Consider the following 22,041-nt stretch of genomic DNA (forward strand, 5'->3'; position numbering starts at 1 on the left):
CCCTTCAGGTTTGTCTGCTAGGTTTCATCAACTAAAACAAGTCGCCCAAGTCCGAGTCTAGGACAAGTCAAGCAACCCAAACCATCACACTGCCACCACCATGTCTGAATGTAGGTGTGATGTTCTGTTTCTGAAGTGGGATGAACACCTTCTAGAAAAGTCCACTTCTGACTCATCAGTCCACAGAATAATTTCCCAGAAGTCTTGGGGATCATCAGGATGTCTTTTGGTTGATGTTAAAATGGGCCTTTGTGTGTTTTTGGGTCAGAAGTGGTTCTGGCCTTGGATGTCTCCCATGGAGGCCATCTTTTTCCAATCTCTCTTCCTTATTGTTGAATCATGACCTCTGACCTTAACTGAACAGTGAGGGAAGCAGAGCTTTAGATGTTGTTCTGGGTTCTTCTGTGACCTCCTGGATGAGTTCCTGATGCCTCTCTTGAAGTAACTTTGGTAGGTCAGCAACTCCTGGGAAAGTTCTCCACCGCTCCAGAATTTCTCCATGTGTGGATGATGGTTCTCACTGAAGTTCTCTGGAGTCTAAGAAAGGCTTCATAGTCCTTCCAGAGTGAGGGTTGTGACTTTGTTTCTCATCTGTTCTTACATTTCTTTGGATCACAGCATGATGTTGATGTTTTAGCCTACTTCGTGCTGTCAGATAGTCTCTATTTAAATATTTTATTCTTACAGCTCTGGCAGTAATCAGGTGCCCAGAAAATGTGGTCAATCAGAGCTGATTCATGATTAAAGAGTTACTTTGTGACACAGGGCAGGTTGGTGAGAATCGCTGTTTTCCTTTAATAAAGGAAGTCATCACTGAAAAACTACGGTTTATATTTAGTAAAGTTATATTTCTCTGACATGAATGTTTTTGATGCTCTCGAACATTTAAATGTGACAAAAGCTCATTTGTCGAAAACACTGACAGAACTCTAAGTTTAGAACAACTGACACGAAGTAACTTGATTGTTTTTATCGATCTCTGATGTGGTAAACGTGTTTAAACATGGAACGTTTGAGAAATACAGAATGATTCACTGCAAAACCTGAATAAATATGTCATGGAGGTCAGAGGCAAGCAGGAAAAGTTGTAAAATATTGGCAAAATATAAAGCCTCCATGTTCACAAATCAAAGAAATAAACATTCAGGGACTGAAAATAAATTTGATTTTAGTTTTTAATCCAGCAACTAAATCTATGTTACCTTCCTAGTGAACATTTTGTGCAACAATCTGCATCTTCTAATGTATAAAAATAAGAGAGAAATCCTGAAACTGGTCCTTATGTTTCATGACTTGTTTGATTTGTTTCTTTTACTAAAATCCCAAACATCATTTCTAACTCTGTGTTTTTCCTTTGCTGATTCACTTACAAATGAGCGTCACCAAAGTCTCGCCTAAATCAACCACAGCTCAATACTTTCAACAAAGTTTAATTATAATTTATGTTCAGGAAAACGGAGCAAATGACCTCCAGATCAGTGAGAAACAAAGGATGGAGGTGGATGACCCTCACGTTCCCAGCGTTCCTTCAATCCCTGCAGATGCATTGATATAATTTGAAAACCGTGGGTGTGTGTGTGTGTGTGTGTGTCGGCGCAGGATTAAAACCAAGGCGAACACTTCATAATCCAGTCCACTGTTTCCCCAACAACTAAACACTGATATTCTTCAATTAATTTTGAATTAATAATGCTGGATAATGTGAATTTAATGTCAGGAAGAATATTCTGATGGGATTTTGTTGAGATACCTCCTCTTCATCTGCACATTAAAGCAAGGAAGCCTCCCAGGAGTTCATTTCAAGACCTTTGTCACACATAATCTTCTTTAGTCCGTCGTGTTAAAGTGGTTCAGCTCCAACAGGTGGAAACACAACCTATGTGGGACTCAAACAGATTCTGTGTGCCACCAAGCAATCAATGGTTCTACTCAGCTAAGAACATCTGGAACGTGGACATGTTTAACGACATGAAGGCATGTTTTAAATCCTTCCAAGTCCAACAGGAAGCCAGAGAGTTTGTGCAGAACCATATTTAGGGTGAGGGGGGAACAAAAATGTGCAGAACATTTCTAAATTAGTAAGAAATGAGAACATTTCAGAAGACATTTTAAAGAAGAGATGGTGCAGCTACTGCATGGAAATCCACCACACATCAGCCTCCCAGTTAGAGCTGTCTAATATGAAGGACCAACAAGTAAAAGCAGAAGCTGCTGAGTAATGTGGGAACCAGCTGAGTCACTGATTGCTATGGTGATTCCAGCAGGAGGGAGAGGGAGCCCACAGCATCACTCTTCATCAGACAGGCAGAAACAAACATCTAATCCTGAAGATTAGATGTTTGAACCATGAACAGAAGATCAGATTCTGACGTGGCTGCAGGGTTTTCTGTAGGAGGTCTGGGAGGTTAAAGACAGGCCTCAGGTCCAGGTTGGATAGAAACACTCTTTGAAATATAACCAGAGTCTGGGTGTGTGGTTTCAGAAGACTGTTAGTCCTATGGCAGGAGGAGACACACTGGGTGAAGGTACACGAAGATACCTACGGTTTGATGTAGGAAGTCCACATGTGGAGATGAAACTGTAGCTTGAATCTAAAATGTTTTTGAATTTGATTGTGCGTTACTCTAAGCTGAATGCTTTGTAGGGAAATCCAACAACTTTAAAACTTAAACTTTGTTTCTTGAAAAACTACAAAGGAAGTCATAGTCCAACTTCCTGTGACCTCTTGAAACGTCGATGGTGCTTGTGCTGCAAAGTATAGCTGAGCTATGAAGCTCCAGTCGGGGCTGGGTTTTCCTACTTCGTCAGCTCCAGCACCGTCAGGTGGAGGGATGAATGTCTGGATGCATTTGGTGGAGTAGCATTTCCAGCCCTGAGGCAGCAGCAGCAAACTGGAAATGAAAGACTAAGTGGTCCTCGACTCTAATCAAACAGCTTTGCAGATCTAGTTTAAACTTTTTGGTCTGTTGAATTGTTTTCTTTTCATCGTCTACTTATTGTTGTAACTGAACTCATTGTTGTACACGTTTCATTTGAAAGAGGAATAATTATTCTGTTCTAAATCCAACATTAACTGTTAACTGTTTAATTAACTGTTTTAGCAGCGACTCTGACACAGTAGTGTCCTTTCAGAGGACATTTATTCCTGTTTTAAATCGGTCTCTGTTCTCCCCAGCAGCACCGTCCACGAGCACGTGCACGTGATCACGTGCACGAGCAGAGCAGACAGATATCAGGCTTGTGGCTGGTAAGGCCAACAGAGCAGCAGGCTTTATGTAACCCAGTTGGCCCCCAGACTCTGTTCGGGTTGAATAGGGACATTCACACACACACACACACACACACACACACACACACACACACACACACACACACACACACACACACACACACACACACACACACACACACACACACACACACAAAGGCAAGCAGGAACACTTTGTATTTAAAGAGTGGAAACTAGGCTGGGACATCCTGTTCACTTCTGCCATCACAGCCAATCACAGCTCAGCTCTGTTGCACAACTCTGGAGGCTGTCGCCCCGAGTAACCTGCAGAGCTGCTGACTCTGTGTGTGTGTGTGTGTGTGTGTGTGTCCATTACATACTTCAGCAACGTCAGATGCAGGAATGAACTGTGGGTTGCAATAATCATCAAAATGGTCAGCACCAAGCAGCAGGAAGAGCTGGACTTTAGGTCAGTGGGACGGTCCAGTTTAGGTGTAAAGAAATGCTGAATATGTGGGTCTAATTAACTGTGAAGGACGCTCTTCGTTAAGCAAGACGAGTGTCCGGAACTGTAAGTGATTGAAAACATGATCCCATTACTGCCGTGTTTATTTGTCCACAAGTTAAACCTAAAAGCAGAAAAAATAATCTCATAAAAGGATAAGTCCACAAGCCTGAGACTGACAGCTGAAACGTCTGAACCCTCAGATGGCACCGTGTCAAGAACCGCGATTCATCAACAGCTGACAGAACCACATGGACAAAGGATTATTTTGGGAAACCTCTGGCAGGATCTATAATACAATGTTCCTTCAGTCCCCTGTTTTCTGCTCAGCTGAGGTTGGGTCATCGGTGCGACAGGTACTGGGGAAAACCAAAACATCAACCTTTTCCATGGAAGATCTCATGGTGTTCCCTGGACAGAAGGGATACATAGTCCCTTCACAGAGTTCTGGCTCTGGATCACAGTGGGATGTGCCTGGAAAACATCTGAAGGGAGGCGCCCCAGAGGCCTCATCAGATTCCCGTACCATCTCATCTGAGGTTCTACATCAGCTCCACTCCGAGCTCTCCCTGGATGACAGAGCTTCTCACCTCACCTCTGAAAGGCCACACACTGGGAGATCATGACTCTTTTTATTATTATGTATTAGACGACCCACACTGGAAGTGTGTGTTTGGTGGCTGATGCTCTACGACGCAGCGTCCAGTTTCTTGTTACAATCCTAAACTTGATGTTAAAATGGTTTATGTGTTTTAAGCGGCTCATTGAGCGCCTGCATGAGCATAAAACTGGTTTTCAGTTTATCAAGAACCACAAATTCTTTTTATTCAAACACTCAACATCACCAGAATTTAAGAGCCAACATATTCTGGTCTCAACTTCCAGCAACACATTGGATTGTAAGTCAAATATTTGGTTAAAATACTAAACTGGTGAAAGGTTGATGTACCACAAACTTGTAAAACACTTTAGAGCATCTTAATGACATGGACAACATCCTCAGATTTCCCCTCAAATCTTTCTGCAGAATTAGAAGCTATAGAACAACCTGACCAAGATTATGGGATCTAAACAATGTGGGGCTATGACTGCACAGCTGTAGGAAAACAAGCAATAGCAAAATACTACAGATACTGGGATGCAACTGTAACCCACATTCCCTTAACTGTTTCCTTAATTCTTGGTCTGGATCAGTAAATCCTTTCACTTTCGATGCAACTGGTCAAACGTATTCCTGGGAGTGTAAACGGATGTCACTGGAAACATAACTGTCCATCTAAATATTACATTCAAGCAGTCCATGCAATCACTGCAGTTGCATAAATTGTTACTGTGATTACGACTGGGTTTTATAAAGTAACTTGAGAACCCAACAGCTGGTCTGGATCCCATCAAAGACCTCATGAACCCAGACAACAGGCTGGTCAGGGAAGGGTGTAGGTTGACCCAAAGATCTCTCTGATAACACCACTGCAGATGGTCTGCGGTTGGGCCCTGAAACTACGGAGCACATGGGCGCCACACGACCCGAAGGCCTCAAGATTTTTGGGTCGTGTGGCGCCTGTCTTAGGGTTCATCTCCTCCTTCATGTTACTTGTCCAGCAGACTGTAAAAACTATTTATTTCAACAGGTTCTGGTAGCTTTACTGTTCAGTGACTGGATGAAGATCATTTCAGGTTCTAAATGTTAGCCTCAAATATCTGCAGAAAACAGGAACTCAGCATCAGTGAAGCACAGAACCAAAGAAACTGATGTACGACAGAGAAATGATTTGATTCTCCTGGACCTTTAAAGTCAAACTGAATGAGAAGAACCTTTCCGATGAGCTCCTTGAATTCTTAAAAGGTTCTGTAAGGTGAATAGTTGGGTCAGAAAGTAAAAGCTTGGTCTGACATTTTCCAAATCCCCCCACCTTTGTTTGATTTGAATGCTGCCCCCTGCTGGTACCATGTCAGTGTAGAAAGAAGAGAAATGATCCTCCAGCTGTTTCTGAGAGGATCAATCAGGGTTCTGATCTGATTGCCCTGAGTCCTTTAACCCCGAGGACACCTCTGACCTCACACACACACACACACACACACACACACCTGGAGACAGAGTAAGACACAGGAAGGCTAGTTTTACTGCTGTTGTGTGCCTGTGTTGACTCAGTGTAAACAGATCCCTGATGTTCCTCCACAAGATCTGCTGATAGAGGAGAGAGGTAGGACAGATGGGCAGAAAGCTGAAGGATGGGGAAGAGAGAGGAGCAAAAGGAGGTCATGTTGACGCTCTTACCTTCGACTCAGGTCGGCCACGTGTTCCTGAAGCCAACTGCTGCTGGCCGCTGGTGGGAAACAGATGGATTCAGTCACATCAACGAAACATGATCAGTCCACAGTTTAAGGCGTGTTTGTAACAGAACCAGGACAGTCTTCAAAGTTAGGACAGTGGATGCAAATAGATTCTAGGTGGTCGCTCTTTATTCAGGCTGGTCTACAGAACCGTTTGGAAGTAGCACAGCTTAGATTTTTTTTTTTTGAGGTAATAAGATCAGAATTGGGCTGTTCTGACCGGCAATAGAAAGTCTAAAATGGATCTCATTTGCCTGCAGAGTGAACGTAGAGATGATGACAGGATCCAGGCGGTAAAAAGAAGCAGATGTGGTGGCTGTCCTGCCCTCAACCTACCACAAGGCTCTGAGCAGAAGAGACACCTCGAGGCGTTTATGAGCAAAGTTAAAACGGAAAGAGAGCACCAAGTTTTTACTGTTTTACCTGTTGAAGATCAGACCTCTTCTCTTCTTCCTCTTAAAAATACTTCCTGTAAACTAATCTGAGCTCATTTTAGGAAGAAAAACAATATCCTTTTTTAAACAAATACATTTATTTTGTCCAATAAAAATAAAATAGATAAAAAAACAACAATAACACAAAATAACTGGAGAATCTGCAGCAGATTTTTGATCATTTCTATTTTCTTCTGGTCTTTTACTGAGCGCCCAGCCTCACCCCAGACCAGACTCAGCCCAGACCAGACTCAGCCCAGCCCAGATTCAGCCCAGACTCAGCCCAGCCCAGACTCAGCCCATCCCAGACTCAGCCCAGACCAGACCCAGCAAAGACTCAGCCCAGACCAGACTCAGACCAGACGCAGCCCAGCCCAGACTCAGCCCAGACCAGACCCAGCCCAGACTCAGTCCAGACCAGACCCAGCCCAGACTCAGCCTAGCCCAGCCCAGATTCAGCCCAGCCCAGATTCAGCCCAGACTCAGCTCAGACTCAGCCCAGACCAGACCAGACTCAGCCCAGACTCAGCCCAGCCCAGACTCAGCCCAGACTCAGACCAGCCCAGACTCAGCCCAGACTCAAGACCCAGCACCAGACCAGACTCAGCCCAGACTCAGCCCAGCCCAGCCCAGACTCAGCCCAGACCAGACCCAGCCCAGACTCAGTCCAGACCAGACCCAGCCCAGACTCAGCCTAGCCCAGCCCAGATTCAGCCCAGCCCAGATTCAGCCCAGACTCAGCTCAGACTCAGCCCAGACCAGACCAGACTCAGCCCAGACTCAGCCCAGCCCAGATTCAGCCCAGCTCAGACCAGCCCAGATTCAGCCCAGACTCAGCCCAGACCAGACCAGACTCAGCCCAGACTCAGCCCAGACTCAGCTCAGACTCAGCCCAGACCCAGACCAGACTCAGCCCAGCCCAGATTCAGCCCAGCTCAGATCAGACTCAGCCCAGCCCAGACTCAGCCCAGACTCAGCCCAGACGCAGCCCAGCCCAGACTCAGCCCAGACCAGACTCAGCACAGACTCAGCCCAGCCCAGACTCAGCCCATCCCAGACTCAGCCCAGACCAGACCCAGCAAAGACTCAGCCCAGACCAGACTCAGACCAGACGCAGCCCAGCCCAGACTCAGCCCAGACCAGACCCAGCCCAGACTCAGTCCAGACCAGACCCAGCCCAGACGCAGCCCAGCCCAGACTCACCCCAGACTCAGCCTAGCCCAGCCCAGATTCAGCCCAGCCCAGATTCAGCCCAGACTCAGCTCAGACTCAGCCCAGACCAGACCAGACTCAGCCCAGACTCAGCCCAGCCCAGATTCAGCCCAGCTCAGACCAGCCCAGATTCAGCCCAGACTCAGCCCAGACCAGACCAGACTCAGCCCAGACTCAGCCCAGACTCAGCTCAGACTCAGCCCAGACCAGACCCAGACCAGACTCAGCCCAGCCCAGATTCAGCCCAGCTCAGATCAGACTCAGCCCAGCCCAGACTCAGCCCAGACTCAGCCCAGACGCAGCCCAGCCCAGACTCAGCCCAGACCAGACTCAGCACAGACTCAGCCCAGCCCAGACTCAGCCCAGACTCACCCCAGACTCAGCCTAGCCCAGCCCAGCCCACACTCACCCCAGACTCAGCCCAGACCAGACCCAGCCCAGACTCAGCCCAGACGCAGCCCAGCCCAGACTCAGCCCAGACTCACCCCAGACTCAGCCCAGCCCAGACTCAGCCCAGACCAGACTCAGCCCAGACCAGACTCAGCCCAGACCCAGCCCAGACTCAGCCCAGCCCAGACTCAGCTCAGACCAGACTCAGCCCAGACCAGACTCAGCCCAGATTCAGCCCAGCCCAGACTCAGCCCAGACCAGACCCAGCCCAGACTCAGCCCAGACGCAGCCCAGCCCAGACTCAGCCCAGACTCACCCCAGACTCAGCCCAGCCCAGACTCAGCCCAGACCAAACTCAGCCCAGACCAGACTCAGCCCAGACCCAGCCCAGACTCAGCCCAGCCCAGACTCAGCTCAGACCAGACACAGCCCAGACCAGACTCAGCCCAGATTCAGCCCAGACCAAACTCAGCCCAGACCAGACTCAGCCCAGACCCAGCCCAGACTCAGCCCAGCCCAGACTCAGCTCAGACCAGACACAGCCCAGACCAGACTCAGCCCAGATTCAGCCCAGCCCAGACTCAGCCCAGCCCAGACCCAGCTCAGACCAGACTCAGCCCAGACCAGACCCAGCTCAGCCCAGATTCAGCCCAGACCAGACTCAGCCCAGACCAGACTCAGCCCAGACCAGACTCAGCCCAGACCAGACTCAGCCCAGACTCAGCCCAGACCAGACTCAGCCCAGACCAGACTCAGCCCAGACTCAGCCCAGACCAGACTCAGCCCAGCCCAGCCCAGATTCAGCCCAGCCCAGATTCAGCCCAGACTCAGCTCAGACTCAGCCCAGACCAGACCAGACTCAGCCCAGACTCAGCCCAGACTCAGCCCAGCCCAGATTCAGCCCAGCTCAGACCAGCCCAGATTCAGCCCAGACTCAGCCCAGACCAGACCAGACTCAGCCCAGACTCAGCCCAGACTCAGCTCAGACTCAGCCCAGACCAGACCCAGACCAGACTCAGCCCAGCCCAGATTCAGCCCAGCTCAGATCAGACTCAGCCCAGCCCAGACTCAGCCCAGACTCAGCCCAGACGCAGCCCAGCCCAGACTCAGCCCAGACCAGACTCAGCACCCAGACTCAGCCAGCCCAGACTCAGCCCAGACCTCTCACCCCAGACCAGACTCAGCCCAGCCTCAGCCCACTCACCCCAGACTCGCCCAGACCAGACCCCGCCCAGACTCAGCCCAGACGCAGCCATCCCCAGACTCAGCCCAGACTCACCCCAGACTCAGCCCAGCCCAGACTCAGCCCAGACCAGACTCAGCCCAGACCAGACTCAGCCCAGACTCAGCCCAGCCCAGACTCAGCCCAGACCAGACTCAGCCCAGACCAGACTCAGCCCAGACCAGACCCAGCCCAGACTCAGCCCAGACTCAGCCCAGCCCAGACTCAGCCCAGACCAGACTCAGCCCAGACCAAACTCAGCCCAGACCAGACTCAGCCCAGACCCAGCCCAGACTCAGCCCAGCCCAGACTCAGCTCAGACCAGACTCAGCCCAGACTCAGCCCAGACGCAGCCCAGACCAGACTCAGCCCAGACTCACCCCAGACTCAGCCCAGCCCAGACTCAGCCCAGACCAAACTCAGCCCAGACCAGACTCAGCCCAGACCCAGCCCAGACTCAGCCCAGCCCAGACTCAGCTCAGACCAGACACAGCCCAGACCAGACTCAGCCCAGATTCAGCCCAGCCCAGACTCAGCCCAGCCCAGACCCAGCTCAGACCAGACTCAGCCCAGACCAGACCCAGCTCAGCCCAGATTCAGCCCAGACCAGACTCAGCCCAGACCAGACTCAGCCCAGCCCAGACTCAGCCCAGACCAGACTCAGCCCAGACTCAGCCCAGACCAGACTCAGCCCAGACCAGACTCAGCCCAGACTCAGCCCAGACCAGACTCAGCCCAGCCCAGACCAGACTCAGCCCAGACCAGACTCAGACCAGACGCAGCCCAGCCCAGACTCAGCCCAGACCAGACCCAGCACAGACTCAGCCCAGACCAGACTCAGCCCAAACTCAGCCCAGCCCAGACTCAGCCCAGCCCAGACCCAGCTCAGACCAGACTCAGCCCAGACCAGACTCAGACCAGACTCAGCCCAGACCAGACTCAGCCCAGACCAGACTCAGACCAGACGCAGCCCAGCCCAGACTCAGCCCAGACCAGACCCAGCACAGACTCAGCCCAGACCAGACTCAGCCCAAACTCAGCCCAGACCAGACTCAGCCCAGACCAGACTCAGCCCAGGCCAGACTCAGACCAGCCCAGATTCAGCCCAGACCAGACTCAGCCCAAACTCAGCCCAGACCAGACTCAGCCCAGCCCAGACCCAGCTCAGACCAGACTCAGACCAGACTCAGACCAGACCAGACTCAGCCCAGCCCAGACCCAGCTCAGACCAGACTCAGACCAGCCCAGACTCAGCCCAGACCAGACTCAGCCCAGCCCAGACCCAGCTCAGACTCAGCCCAGATTCAGCCCAGACCAGACTCAGCCTAAACTCAGCCCAGACCAGACTCAGCCCAGCCCAGACCCAGCTCAGACCAGACTCAGCCCAGGCCAGACTCAGACCAGCCCACACTCAGCCCAGCCCAGACTCAGCTCAGACCAGACTCAGCCCAGCCCAGATTCAGACCAGACTCAGTCCAGACCAGATTCAGACCAGACTCAGCCCAGACCAGACTCAGCCCAGCCCAGATTCAGACCAGACTCAGCCCAGCCCAGATTCAGACCAGACTCAGCCCAGATTCAGCCCAGACCAGACTCAGCCCAAACTCAGCCCAGCCCAGACTCAGCCCAGCCCAGACCCAGCTCAGACCAGACTCAGACCAGACTCAGACCAGACCAGACTCAGCCCAGCCCAGACCCAGCTCAGACCAGACTCAGACCAGCCCAGACTCAGACCAGACTCAGACCAGCCCAGACTCAGCCCAGACCAGACTCAGCCCAGCCCAGACCCAGCTCAGACTCAGCCCAGATTCAGCCCAGACCAGACTCAGCCCAAACTCAGCCCAGCCCAGACTCAGCCCAGCCCAGACCCAGCTCAGACCAGACTCAGACCAGACTCAGACCAGACCAGACTCAGCCCAGCCCAGACCCAGCTCAGACCAGACTCAGACCAGACTCAGACCAGACCAGACTCAGCCCAGCCCAGACCCAGCTCAGACCAGACTCAGACCAGCCCAGACTCAGCCCAGACCAGACTCAGCCCAGCCCAGACCCAGCTCAGACTCAGCCCAGATTCAGCCCAGACCAGACTCAGCCTAAACTCAGCCCAGACCAGACTCAGCCCAGCCCAGACCCAGCTCAGACCAGACTCAGCCCAGGCCAGACTCAGACCAGCCCAGACTCAGCCCAGCCCAGCCCAGACTCAGCCCAGCCCAGACTCAGCCCAGCCCAGATTCAGACCAGACTCAGTCCAGACCAGATTCAGACCAGACTCAGCCCAGACCAGACTCAGCCCAGCCCAGATTCAGACCAGACTCAGCCCAGCCCAGATTCAGACCAGACTCAGTCCAGACCAGTCTGAGTCCTCCAGCTAACAATGACACTTCTGCTCCTCCTGCAGCGGAGTCCAAACAACAGATCTCTGCAGCTGCAGATGGAGACAAGAACAGAAAACATGTTTCTGGCTCAGTGCTGCATGAAATATTAAGACCCAGCTGATTGCCCTCACACCTTCTCTCTAGGGCGGAGAAGGTGAAGGATCTCTGAAGAGGAGAAGTGAGCAGCTCTTCTGTCATGACGAGCGCTAAAAATATCCTGTTTAAATAAAGATAAGCGACTCACTCGGCTGCGCTGTCCCACCTTTAATGTTTGATGACACTGTGGGGGCCCACTGGCTCTAAGCCGAGGTCAAAGGCCCCTCACATTCAGTCCTGCTCAGTTCTCAGAGTGTGTGTGTATGTGTGTGTTGTTTGTTTTGCCAGCAGGCTGAGTCAGTCTAAACAAACATTTTAATGGAGTCACTTATTTATGATCCGTGTGCTGCAGGAGGACGTCCGAGCATTTCAGTGTGTCGCTCTACGAGCTGCATCACTGCTGATGGAACATGGTTGCATAACACACTGCCAGCCTGTGTGTTACTGTGTGTGTGTGTGTGTGTGTGTGTGTGTGTGTGTGTGTGTCAGGAGGTGGGGTTCAGGCCCCCTCCCTTCGAAAAATGTCAGATGTTAAGTGATGTTGAGACTGCTCCAAACACAACAACCAACAGCTGAAACACACACACACACACACACACACACACACACACATACACACAACACACACACACACACACACACACACACACACACACACACACACACACACACACACACACACACACACACACACACACACACACACACACACACCCCTCATGCATCAGTGGACAAACTGTGAGTCAGTTGGAGAGAAAACAAAACAAGGAAACTACTGGGGGAAGGAGGGAGAGGTGCACAAAGGAGAGAGAGAAGAGCTAAAGAAAAAGAGATGAAGAAACATGAGTAGAACAGGAAGACAAGAAGAAGCTGAAGCTAAAGAACCAAAAGACAAGAGTAAAAACCAAAGGAAATAAAGAGGAAAAGAAGAGAGGAAGAGGAGGAAGCAAGCAGAAAGTAAAAGATGAGAGGTTAGCAAGTAGGGAGTAGAGGATGGAGATGGAAGGAGAGAAATAAGAAAAGGGGTAAAAACATAAGAGAACGAGAGGAGAAAATGATGTTAAAAGGAGGAGAAGCAGACAAAAAGAAAGAGACAGAATGGAGGGAAAAGGAGAAGCATCTGGAAAGGAAAGGAGGGGAAATACAGATACGAAGAAAGGAAAATCAAATAAGATGAAAAAAACAAAAGTAGTGGACAGAAAAAAGGCATGAGCAAGAAAATAGAAGAAGTCAGGAGAAAACAAATAGGAAGAAGAGTGGAGAAGAAGAATAAAAGAAGGACAGGAGATAAAGAAAGAAAGAAACAAGGAAACTCAACTGGAGAAAATGGAATAGGAGAAAAAAGAGGAGAGCACAGAGATGAGGAGAAAAAGAAACCAGAGGACTGGAGAAAAGCGCAGAAAGATGTTAAAATAGAGGAGATAAAAGCAAGGGATCAGGAAGAGGAGAAGAAAAGGAGGAGATAAAAGAAGAGATGGAGGGAAAAACAACAGAACAGTGGAGGGGACTAAAAAACCGGCTGCAGAGTCATGTAACAACTCATAATGCTGAGTCACTGGTTGCTATGGTGATTCCCACCTTTTTCTGGGTAGCGATGGGGAGTGGAGCCCCAGAGCAGCACTCTTCATCACGCGGGCAAACAGGAAGGACTTTAGGCTTCAAACAAGCAAACGATGGTTGGAAACTAGACTTTGTCTCAAGTTAGTGTGAGAACCTTCTGGTCTTCTTCTACCGGAGATCTGGCAGGTTAATGAGAACCTTTACATTGGCTGAAAGGAGGCAAAATACCTCCAATCTGACGAAGAAACTTGCATTTGGACAAGAAACTATGGACATGAATATCTGAATATTTCACAGGGTGAAAATCATCAACGTTCTGTTGGAAAATCTGTATCATTATTAAACCTTGACTGACTGTAAAAGGGATCAAAACAAAAGTTCAGTCAGGGGAAGCCCAACCTTCGGGGAACCGTGTTCCTGCTCTTTGTCCTCCAGAGTAGAGAAGGTTTGCACGAGTTTCTCCATAAATCCATGAAGAAAACAAAGAATAAAAAAAAGAATCAAGCTGAAAATTAAAGAGAGCTTCAACACAAAGGAGAAATGAAGAGGGGTTAGTGACTAAAAAGGAGGAAGAGGAGATTCAGCGAGTCAATATGAGAACCAAAACAACCTAATTATGACTCAAACTATTAAAAGCTCACCAACTGCAGAAGAGAAAAAGCGAAGAGATCGCTGATTGTTTATCGTAACATTCATCTCCATTAAACTTCCAGAAACATCTCTGAGTACCAGCACACGCTAACATCCACAAGAATCCTCTGGAAATTATTTATAGCTCCTTTGTAACCTTAGAGCAACCATGGAGGGAACGTCCACAGATCTGCCTGCAAACATTCCTGATTTATTTACTGACAGAGAAAGTGAGCCAGCGACAATCTTCCCAAAACATCACAAAATCCACATCATTCTGTTTCCCGGAGAAGGCAGGGATTACACAACCTTCTCTACCAATATCACGCATGCTTCTTTGAAGATCTGCCCCAGAAACACACAGGTAAGGCTTCAGCGTGGAGGAAGCAGGTGTTGAGAGGAGAGCATGGAGCGTACCTTCTGAGACGTAAGCGAAGGGTTTGTTCCTCACGGAGAGCAGAGTCAGAAGGTTGAAGAACAGCGCGGCGAACGTCCCGACCAACAGCCGACCTCTGTGGAGAGAAAACAGAAGAGGTCTATCGTATACCAATCAGGCATAACATTATCACCACCTTTCCAATAGTGTGCTATAGTCCCAGTTTTGCTGCCCATTGGGATCCTAGAGTTCTTTCAAGCTTTAGGCCAATTTCCAAAGAGCCCTTTTTTAAACCTTCAGAAAAGATGGTTTTTATTCAGCTTCAAGAGCAGCTGCATCTTCATGATAGCACTGAAACTGCACCTCTCCAGGTGTGGAGCCATCTACTTGTAACTGCTGATTCTGCTGTTTTAATTATTCTTGATCCTACTGTTGCTTTTGACACCGTAGATCATGATATTTTAATGTCAATGGATCAGTCTGTTGGTATTAAAGTATGGTTTAAGTCCTACTCATCCAACAGAGGTTTGACATTCAGAATTATATTCCATTAAAATCCCAGGCAAATGAAGAGTTTGGCAGAATCGAGAGCTTGGACTGAGCTGAACTTTCTCTGTCACAATGATAAAAAGACAGGTCATTAAATTTGGTAAATCGGACCTGCTGACAGGATGTCTCAGTGCTGTTGGGTCACCAGACTCTTCTGGCTGTGTGTCTGTTACGGATCTCGGGGTGACCCTTGATTTAAATTCAGTGAACAGGTCAGTGCAGCAGTCCAGTCTAGCTTTAATCCTCTGAGCCACTTGAGAGGCTTATTAATGCTTTTGTTACTTCTAGACTGGACTACAGCAAGTCCCTCTATAATAGGACTGACCAGTCTCTCGGTCGCCTTCGTCAGCTGGTTCAGAGTTCAGCTGCTTGTCTGCCAACAGGGACAGGATGACCTGACCACATCTCCCCAGTTTTGTATTGCCATTTTTTCAGAATTGTTTTGCTTTTAGCTTTTAAATCTCTTAATGGTGTGGCACCTTACATCCACCCCCCAGTAGATTTGTAGACCAAAGGCTCTTAGATGTTCCCAGGACTTGGTTTGTGACCTTGGGAGTGTTTCATGTGCAGTTTCTAGGCTCTGGAGGAGTCTCCCTCCTACTGTGAGATCTGCTAGACCTTTAGTCCATTTTAAATCTCTTTAAAAAAATTATCTTTTTAAACTGGCTGTTAATTCCAGAGAGCACGACATTTTAACCAGTCCTGGTTTCTTATTTGCCTTTTATTGCCGATATTGTTAACCATGTATTTTATTGCTTTTGACTTTTTATTGAACTGCTGTCTTTTTTCCATTTGATCTGTTATTTACCTGTAAAGCGCTTTATAAATGATTAAACGATGATGATGAAAAACAGCCCTGAGGTGTCCTGTGGTATCCGGCATCAACATGTTCATGGTGGATCCTTTAAATCCTGGTAGCTGCAAGGTGAGGTCTCCATAGATCAGACTAGTGTGTCCAGCACATCCCAGAGATGCTTGATTTTATTGAGATCTGGGGAATTTGGAGGCCAAGTCAACATCCCTCCTCACCGTTGTGTTCCTCAAACCTTTCATTGAAGTTTCAGTTTCATGTCACGAAGCTTTATACTGCTGAAGGAGGCCACAGCCATCCAGGAATCATGTGTCCAGTAAAGGGTCTGCAGCAGTGCTAAGAGGGCAGGACCCAAGGTTTCCCAGCACCACATTGTCCAAACTTTCTTCACAACGCTAATCCTGGTTCTTTGTGTTCCTCAGGTATGGGATGCAGCCAGACAAAACCATTCCCAGTTACTTTTTTCACCATTTACCTCCATAGATATTGGTTTGGGTTGAGGAATTGAAACTCAGAAACAACCACAGAGGTTTGTCCCTTAAGAAACATGAAATTTGGCTTAAAGAGTTCAAAATAAACTCAAAAATTCAGACTACACAATTTATTGTAATATAAAACTCTAAAAACCTCCTGGCAACAAAAACAAGCAGAAACAGATCAAAAATTCACTGAGTGATTTATGTCCTATAAGCTGATAAAATCATCACCAATTTATAAGTAGAACAAGAACTTAAAAAACCACCAATGATCCAATTAAGATACTAAAAACGAGCCCAAATAACAACCCAGCACCATCAGCACCAGCCTTGCAGATCAGATTAATCAGATGGGAATGTGGGTGTTGCTGTTCCTGCCAATCAGACACCTGTTCCTCTCCTTGGAAGCCACTGTCTTCCTCGTCTGTTCAGGCAGACGAGGAAGACGAGGAAAGGAAAGGAGAGATAAGGAGGGAGGGGCAGGGTGGGGTTAATCTCGTCACAGAGACAGGTTTAAATCTCACTGGATTTTAGAGTATCAAAGCTGCCAGTAATCTGTTTTATCCCAGAGATACCAAAGACAGCATTGATAAACATTTTCCATTTTTAAATTTTCCACAATCTTTTCCTAGTTTTAGGCCATTCTGGGGCTCATCGGTGTCTCTTTTGTAGATCCTTGTAGCAGAAGATGCTCACTGCACCTTTGTTCTGATTCACCAATATTTGGCCACACATCCAGTTGATACAAGTTATTTTTGGCAGGAAAACACTCTGTTCTGGAATTACTGCTGGATATTAAACTGCAGGAACCTTGTCCAGGAGCTGTGGGAGTTTCCTGGGGACAGTATTTATACCTCCCTGTCCAGTACAGGTTCCATGGATAAACCTTTTCCTTTTACTCTGAAATATTGGGTGGCCTATGTGGGACAGTGCTAAAGTTTTCAGACTGGTCCAAGAGTTTTCACAAATATAATTCAGACATCTTGTCTACAGCTCATATTTTATGTGGAGGCGTGGAGAACCGGGAAGTGACTCCTCCAGTCAAAGCAATAACACTCAGTAAACCACATGGATCTTGTATCGTTAACAGCTTTTAAGTTAAGAAGCAGGAGATCCTGCTCCTCATCATGCAGGTTTAAGTATTCAAAATGTGTTAATGACTTCGAAGTGATAATAATTGTGTTTTAGAGAGTAATAGCTGTGGAATATTAACAGTAGGACAACACACTGCAATCACACCTGGACCTCCTCACACTTTAACAGCGAAATAACAGAACCTCTGCGCCTGTGAAATCCATAAAACATTTTCAGTGGCGGCTGTAGTGACTTTAGGTAACTAGTAAAGTGTAATCACCAGGACAGATTCATCATTTGTAGTTTAATTGGGGGAAAATCACAGCTCCTGCTGTGAAACCAAGACATTTTCATGACGAGAGCCTCTCTCTTCCACTCAGCAGCTGAATAAGATGTTGGTCAACAGACCGGCGGTAGGAGTTACCTGCTAGTTTAAGACCCCACGGAGGTAACATGCACAAGAAACAGGCTGCAGTAGAATAAAAGATTTCAGGGAAATATTTTGGAAATTATTTTTGTTCTCATACTTCTCCACACCCGTAATTTTACTCCAACCATTTCCAGACTGAAGAGCACATCAGGATGCTGCAGAGAGCTGTAAAACCAGTTTCAGGTTCTAATAAAAACCAAACCAGATCTGAATAAAACAAGTTGTCCTTCTGTAGGAGGTGTGAGCTCCACACAGTCTGAACGTGTCTGAATGACTGGCTGGTGTGAATGAATGTGCATCCTGTCCTCAGCGTCCCTCACTGTTCCTCTGGAAATGTTTGTTGCTCTGGCTGACCCAGTTGTTTGGGATGTTCTGTTCTCACAACAGCTGGCACTGTGTGTGTGTGTGTGTGTGTGTGTGTGTGTTTCCTTCGGAGCGTCACAGGAGGATATCATGTCTGTTTATTTTACAGCGTCATCTGGGAGTGTGTGTGGAGGGATAATACTTACGTGTGGACCTCAGGCTGCTCCACGAAGCGCTCCACACTAACAAACAGAAACAAACACAGTAAATAAACAGCAGAGGCCGGGTGGGACTTACGCTGACCCGATCCGTGTGTGAGGCAGGGAGGCACTGATGGAGACGTGAAACGAACGAGAGGAGACAAGGAGCAAACATTCTCACACAAACGCAGGTTGGTTTGTTGTCTTCAACTGTGAATCTGCTCTGAAGAACCTCTGATCATGGCTTAATAAAGAAACATAAATGAAGACCAGAAACACACAGAGCCAGTCCAGAACTTCTGATCCGGCTCTCATTTCTTGTGATCCAAACTTTCCTGTAGTCTTTGAAGGTGATCAATGGTTCTTCAGGCTATCTGAAGCCCTTTCAGAGTTTTTCTTTGGACTTTGGCTGCTTTCCTTCTTACTCTCCGTTAACTGACCATAACAACTACAACACCCACGTGTCCCATCATCCCTCCAAACACAGGACATCTGCAGAAATCATTTTTATATTTTGTTCAGGTCGGCTGTAATTATCTCATTGAGCCCGGAAAGTTAGATATTGGACTTATTCAGCCCATGTGGGCCGTGCAGATTGACCATCAACAGAACGGTTGACATTTCATGTTGGTCCATTTTATCAACTTTAACAACTTTTAACCATCTTTCATTTTCCAAACACCTTTACATTGTTTACATGGAAGTGTTTTCTGCAACACTTAATTATTTCAGATCAATGTATCAAACCTAGTAACTGGTTGTATTAAGTCCAGACTTTGACTAGGCCACTGTAAAATCATTATTTGAGCCATTCAGAGATGGACACAGTTATGCTTTGGATCATTATTCACAGAAGTGGTGGCATTGCTGCAAGCATTCAGATTCACCACTTCACTCACGGCTACCTTCTGCACTACGCTAGTACTACTAGTACTACTACTACTACTACTACTACTACTACTACTTCTGTTATCTTGACTGTACTGTTTACTGTTGGTTCTTCTGACCACGGCTCTTGACTTAAATTTCACATTTCGTTATTCTGATTCATGTTTATCTCAATAGTTTCTCATTTAAATTTTTATGCTGTTTTATATTTTACACACTGCTCTAAACTTTTTAAATAATGTTTGCTTTGTTTGCAATACTTCATATCCCATAATACTCCAGGGATGAATAAAGTATCTATTTTAACCTGATCTAAAATGAGAGGCTCTTTTATCCCAGGCTGTTAGCAAGGTGCAGTTTGGTAGCTGAAAACATGAATTCTAATGGCAGACCCATTAAAGTCGGGTAAAAACACCTAAAACTAATTTATTTTCTGTCTCAGCAGAACAATCTTATAGAAACATGCAGCCTTTAACTGGAAAACAGTTTGCTTAGCGTGAAGAAAATCTACAATTTATGGATACAAATTTCTCACTGTAGTAAAATCTGGAGGGAAACAAGAACCCAGTGTGAAGCGGATCCAATAAATGATATTAATACCAGTTATTACTGCTATTATGTGTGGAGAAATTCTTACCTTTCCTTCAGAATGAACAGAGCCCCCAGCTGGACCAGGACAGTAGAGGCAAAAACAGCCAGAACCTCCAACCTTTCAAACCTGAGCAGGAAGTGAGAGATAGAAAAACATTATTGATCCATTCCTGCAAACCTGATCAGAAACATCTGTGAGATTCTCTCCAACATGCTGGATTTAACATCTGGACCAGATCCTGACTGGTGGTGACCCATTTCCACATCCTTAGTGTTTCTGGCTTCTGTCTCTCCAGCTGAGCTCAGGTTCTCAGTGGGATTAGGACCCAGGGAGTTTCCTGACCACAGGCCCGAACTGTCAATGTTCTGATCGCTTTAGCCCTGTAATGTGATGCTTCATCATGCTGGAAATAATAAAACTGGACTAAACCTTTTAAAATGTAAAAGTAAGCAATAGAACCTAAACCAGTCCTTGTGATTCCAGTGATTGCAGGGCAGGTGCAACATGGAGAGTTTGCTGGTCCAAAGCAGGACAACACAAAGACACACAGAACAAACAATCCATGCACCCATACCTACTGTAGGAGGAAGCTGGAGTACCCTGTGAGAACCACACATGTACGAGGAGAACACTATTTTAATTATTGGACAGTTTTATAAAGTTCTGCCTGTCAGTCACTGTGAGGATTATCTGGTCTCCTCTGCAAAGGTCCAGAGGTGTTCCTCTCCAGAAAGAAAAACCTGGTTTCAGTTCAGGATTGGTCCAGAATCTGACAGCCAGTCAGGAACAGGGAACTTAACCATCTCCAGCATTAAATCTTAGAAGCGAACCTCCAACTTGGCTGCAGAAAAAACCTGACAGGTAGTTTCAGCGGTTGCTGACCTTGGACCTCCTCATAAGTGATCACTGAGCTGAGCTAGTGGGGTTAAACTGTACACTGACTGTGATCTAACAGCCCAGCTGACTGAATGAAGCGAGCTCTGGGTTACAGTTGAAAAAGATGAATTCACGAGGACAAAAACAATCAGATAAATTAAAAAAAAACTTTTAAATACAGCTGGAAATGACATAAACCATTCAGGATGTGGATAAAAATCCAAGTTTCAGAACCTATTTGATTCCTGACTTGGAATATTTCTGTGAAAAATGAGCCCCTAAAGGTGGAACCTGGTTCTTTCAGCAGGTCTTCCTTAAAAAAATAACGGTTTAACCAAACAGCATCAAGAGGAGTTAACTGATCGACATGATAAACTAGAATATAAGCAATGAGATCTGAATCTGTCTGCATGACTGGACCTCACAGGAACGAACCGCTTATATGAACTGATGCATTTCTATATAACTACATATGGATCAGAGCCGTTTATCTGCTGAGCCTTGAGGTGAGGCTTATTTTTTGGTTCATAATCAAGAATTAATATTAAAAATGAAAACCCAGAAGGAAGACCGTGATGTTCTGCTGTTTAGAACCCCTGCTCTCCACATGCAGTGTGTTCAGGGTAAGCTGTGTTGTTTTAGTAAGTGCTCCGCTGGGCGTTTGGAGTTAATCTCTACGCTGAATGTCACTGATCTAATAACCCGTTTAGTACAACCAAACTGAAACTGCTTCTGACCCAAATGTAATGTTTCTAGGACTGCAGCTGTTTGTGTCAATTACAAACATCACACCTCTGACCTGAAGCCCAGATTTCCCTCTCAGAGATTCAGTTTGTTACATAACTGATCAATTCCTAATGTTTGCTTCTTCATATCCTGATTTTAATAATCCATCGGTTGTAACTAAGAGGCAGAACTGAGCAGTCATGAAGTGATGACTTTGTGGTCCTGGTATCTTCTATACTGGACTACCAGACTCCTCCAGTCCTCCGGTCCAGGTTTGCAGAGTCAGAGATGTATTTCCACAAGCATGATTTGAAAGTGTCCATCATCAGCTGGGTTGTTTTGTGCCTGCAGGAGATGTGCTGCTACATCATGGCCCGGTCCAGATAACCTGGGCTGTACCCTGGCTTGCATTTACATGAACCCTCCTTTAAACTACTGAGCAGAGTCCATCTGCATGTCATTTAAGCTCAGTCTAACTGCAGATGTTGTTTCTGGCTTCAGAGGTTTCTCAGAGAACATCAAAGAAGAACCAGCGTTATGAAGACCAAGGAACACAGCAGACAGATCAGGGAGAAGGTAGTGGAGAGGGTAAAAGCGCGGTTAGGTTCTACAACAATATTAAAGCTTCAAACATCTCCCAGAGCTCTTTTCAGTCCATCGTCTGAACATGGAGAGATGATGGACCACCTGCAGACCTACCAAGACATGGACGCCCACCTAAACTAACAGGTAGGACAAGGAGGGCATTAATCA

General features: G+C 47.2%; 1 protein-coding gene across 2 annotated transcripts in view; it reads right to left on the reverse strand.

Moving 5' to 3' along the window:
* slc30a6 (solute carrier family 30 member 6) overlaps positions 1–22,041 on the reverse strand; it is a 77,556-nt gene that overhangs the window by 9,981 nt on the left and 45,534 nt on the right. For both annotated transcript variants that reach the window (XM_047351238.1, XM_047351237.1), the window contains exons 7-10: positions 19,732–19,812; positions 18,213–18,248; positions 14,405–14,499; positions 6,013–6,061 (exon numbers count right to left, since the gene is read on the reverse strand). In XM_047351238.1, coding sequence (XP_047207194.1) covers positions 6,013–6,061; positions 14,405–14,499; positions 18,213–18,248; positions 19,732–19,812 — 261 coding nt within the window. The remainder of the gene's footprint in view (positions 1–6,012; positions 6,062–14,404; positions 14,500–18,212; positions 18,249–19,731; positions 19,813–22,041) is intronic.

Source organism: Girardinichthys multiradiatus, chromosome 22 (genome assembly GCF_021462225.1).
Source record: "Girardinichthys multiradiatus isolate DD_20200921_A chromosome 22, DD_fGirMul_XY1, whole genome shotgun sequence".
Taxonomy (NCBI): Eukaryota; Metazoa; Chordata; class Actinopteri; order Cyprinodontiformes; family Goodeidae; genus Girardinichthys; species Girardinichthys multiradiatus.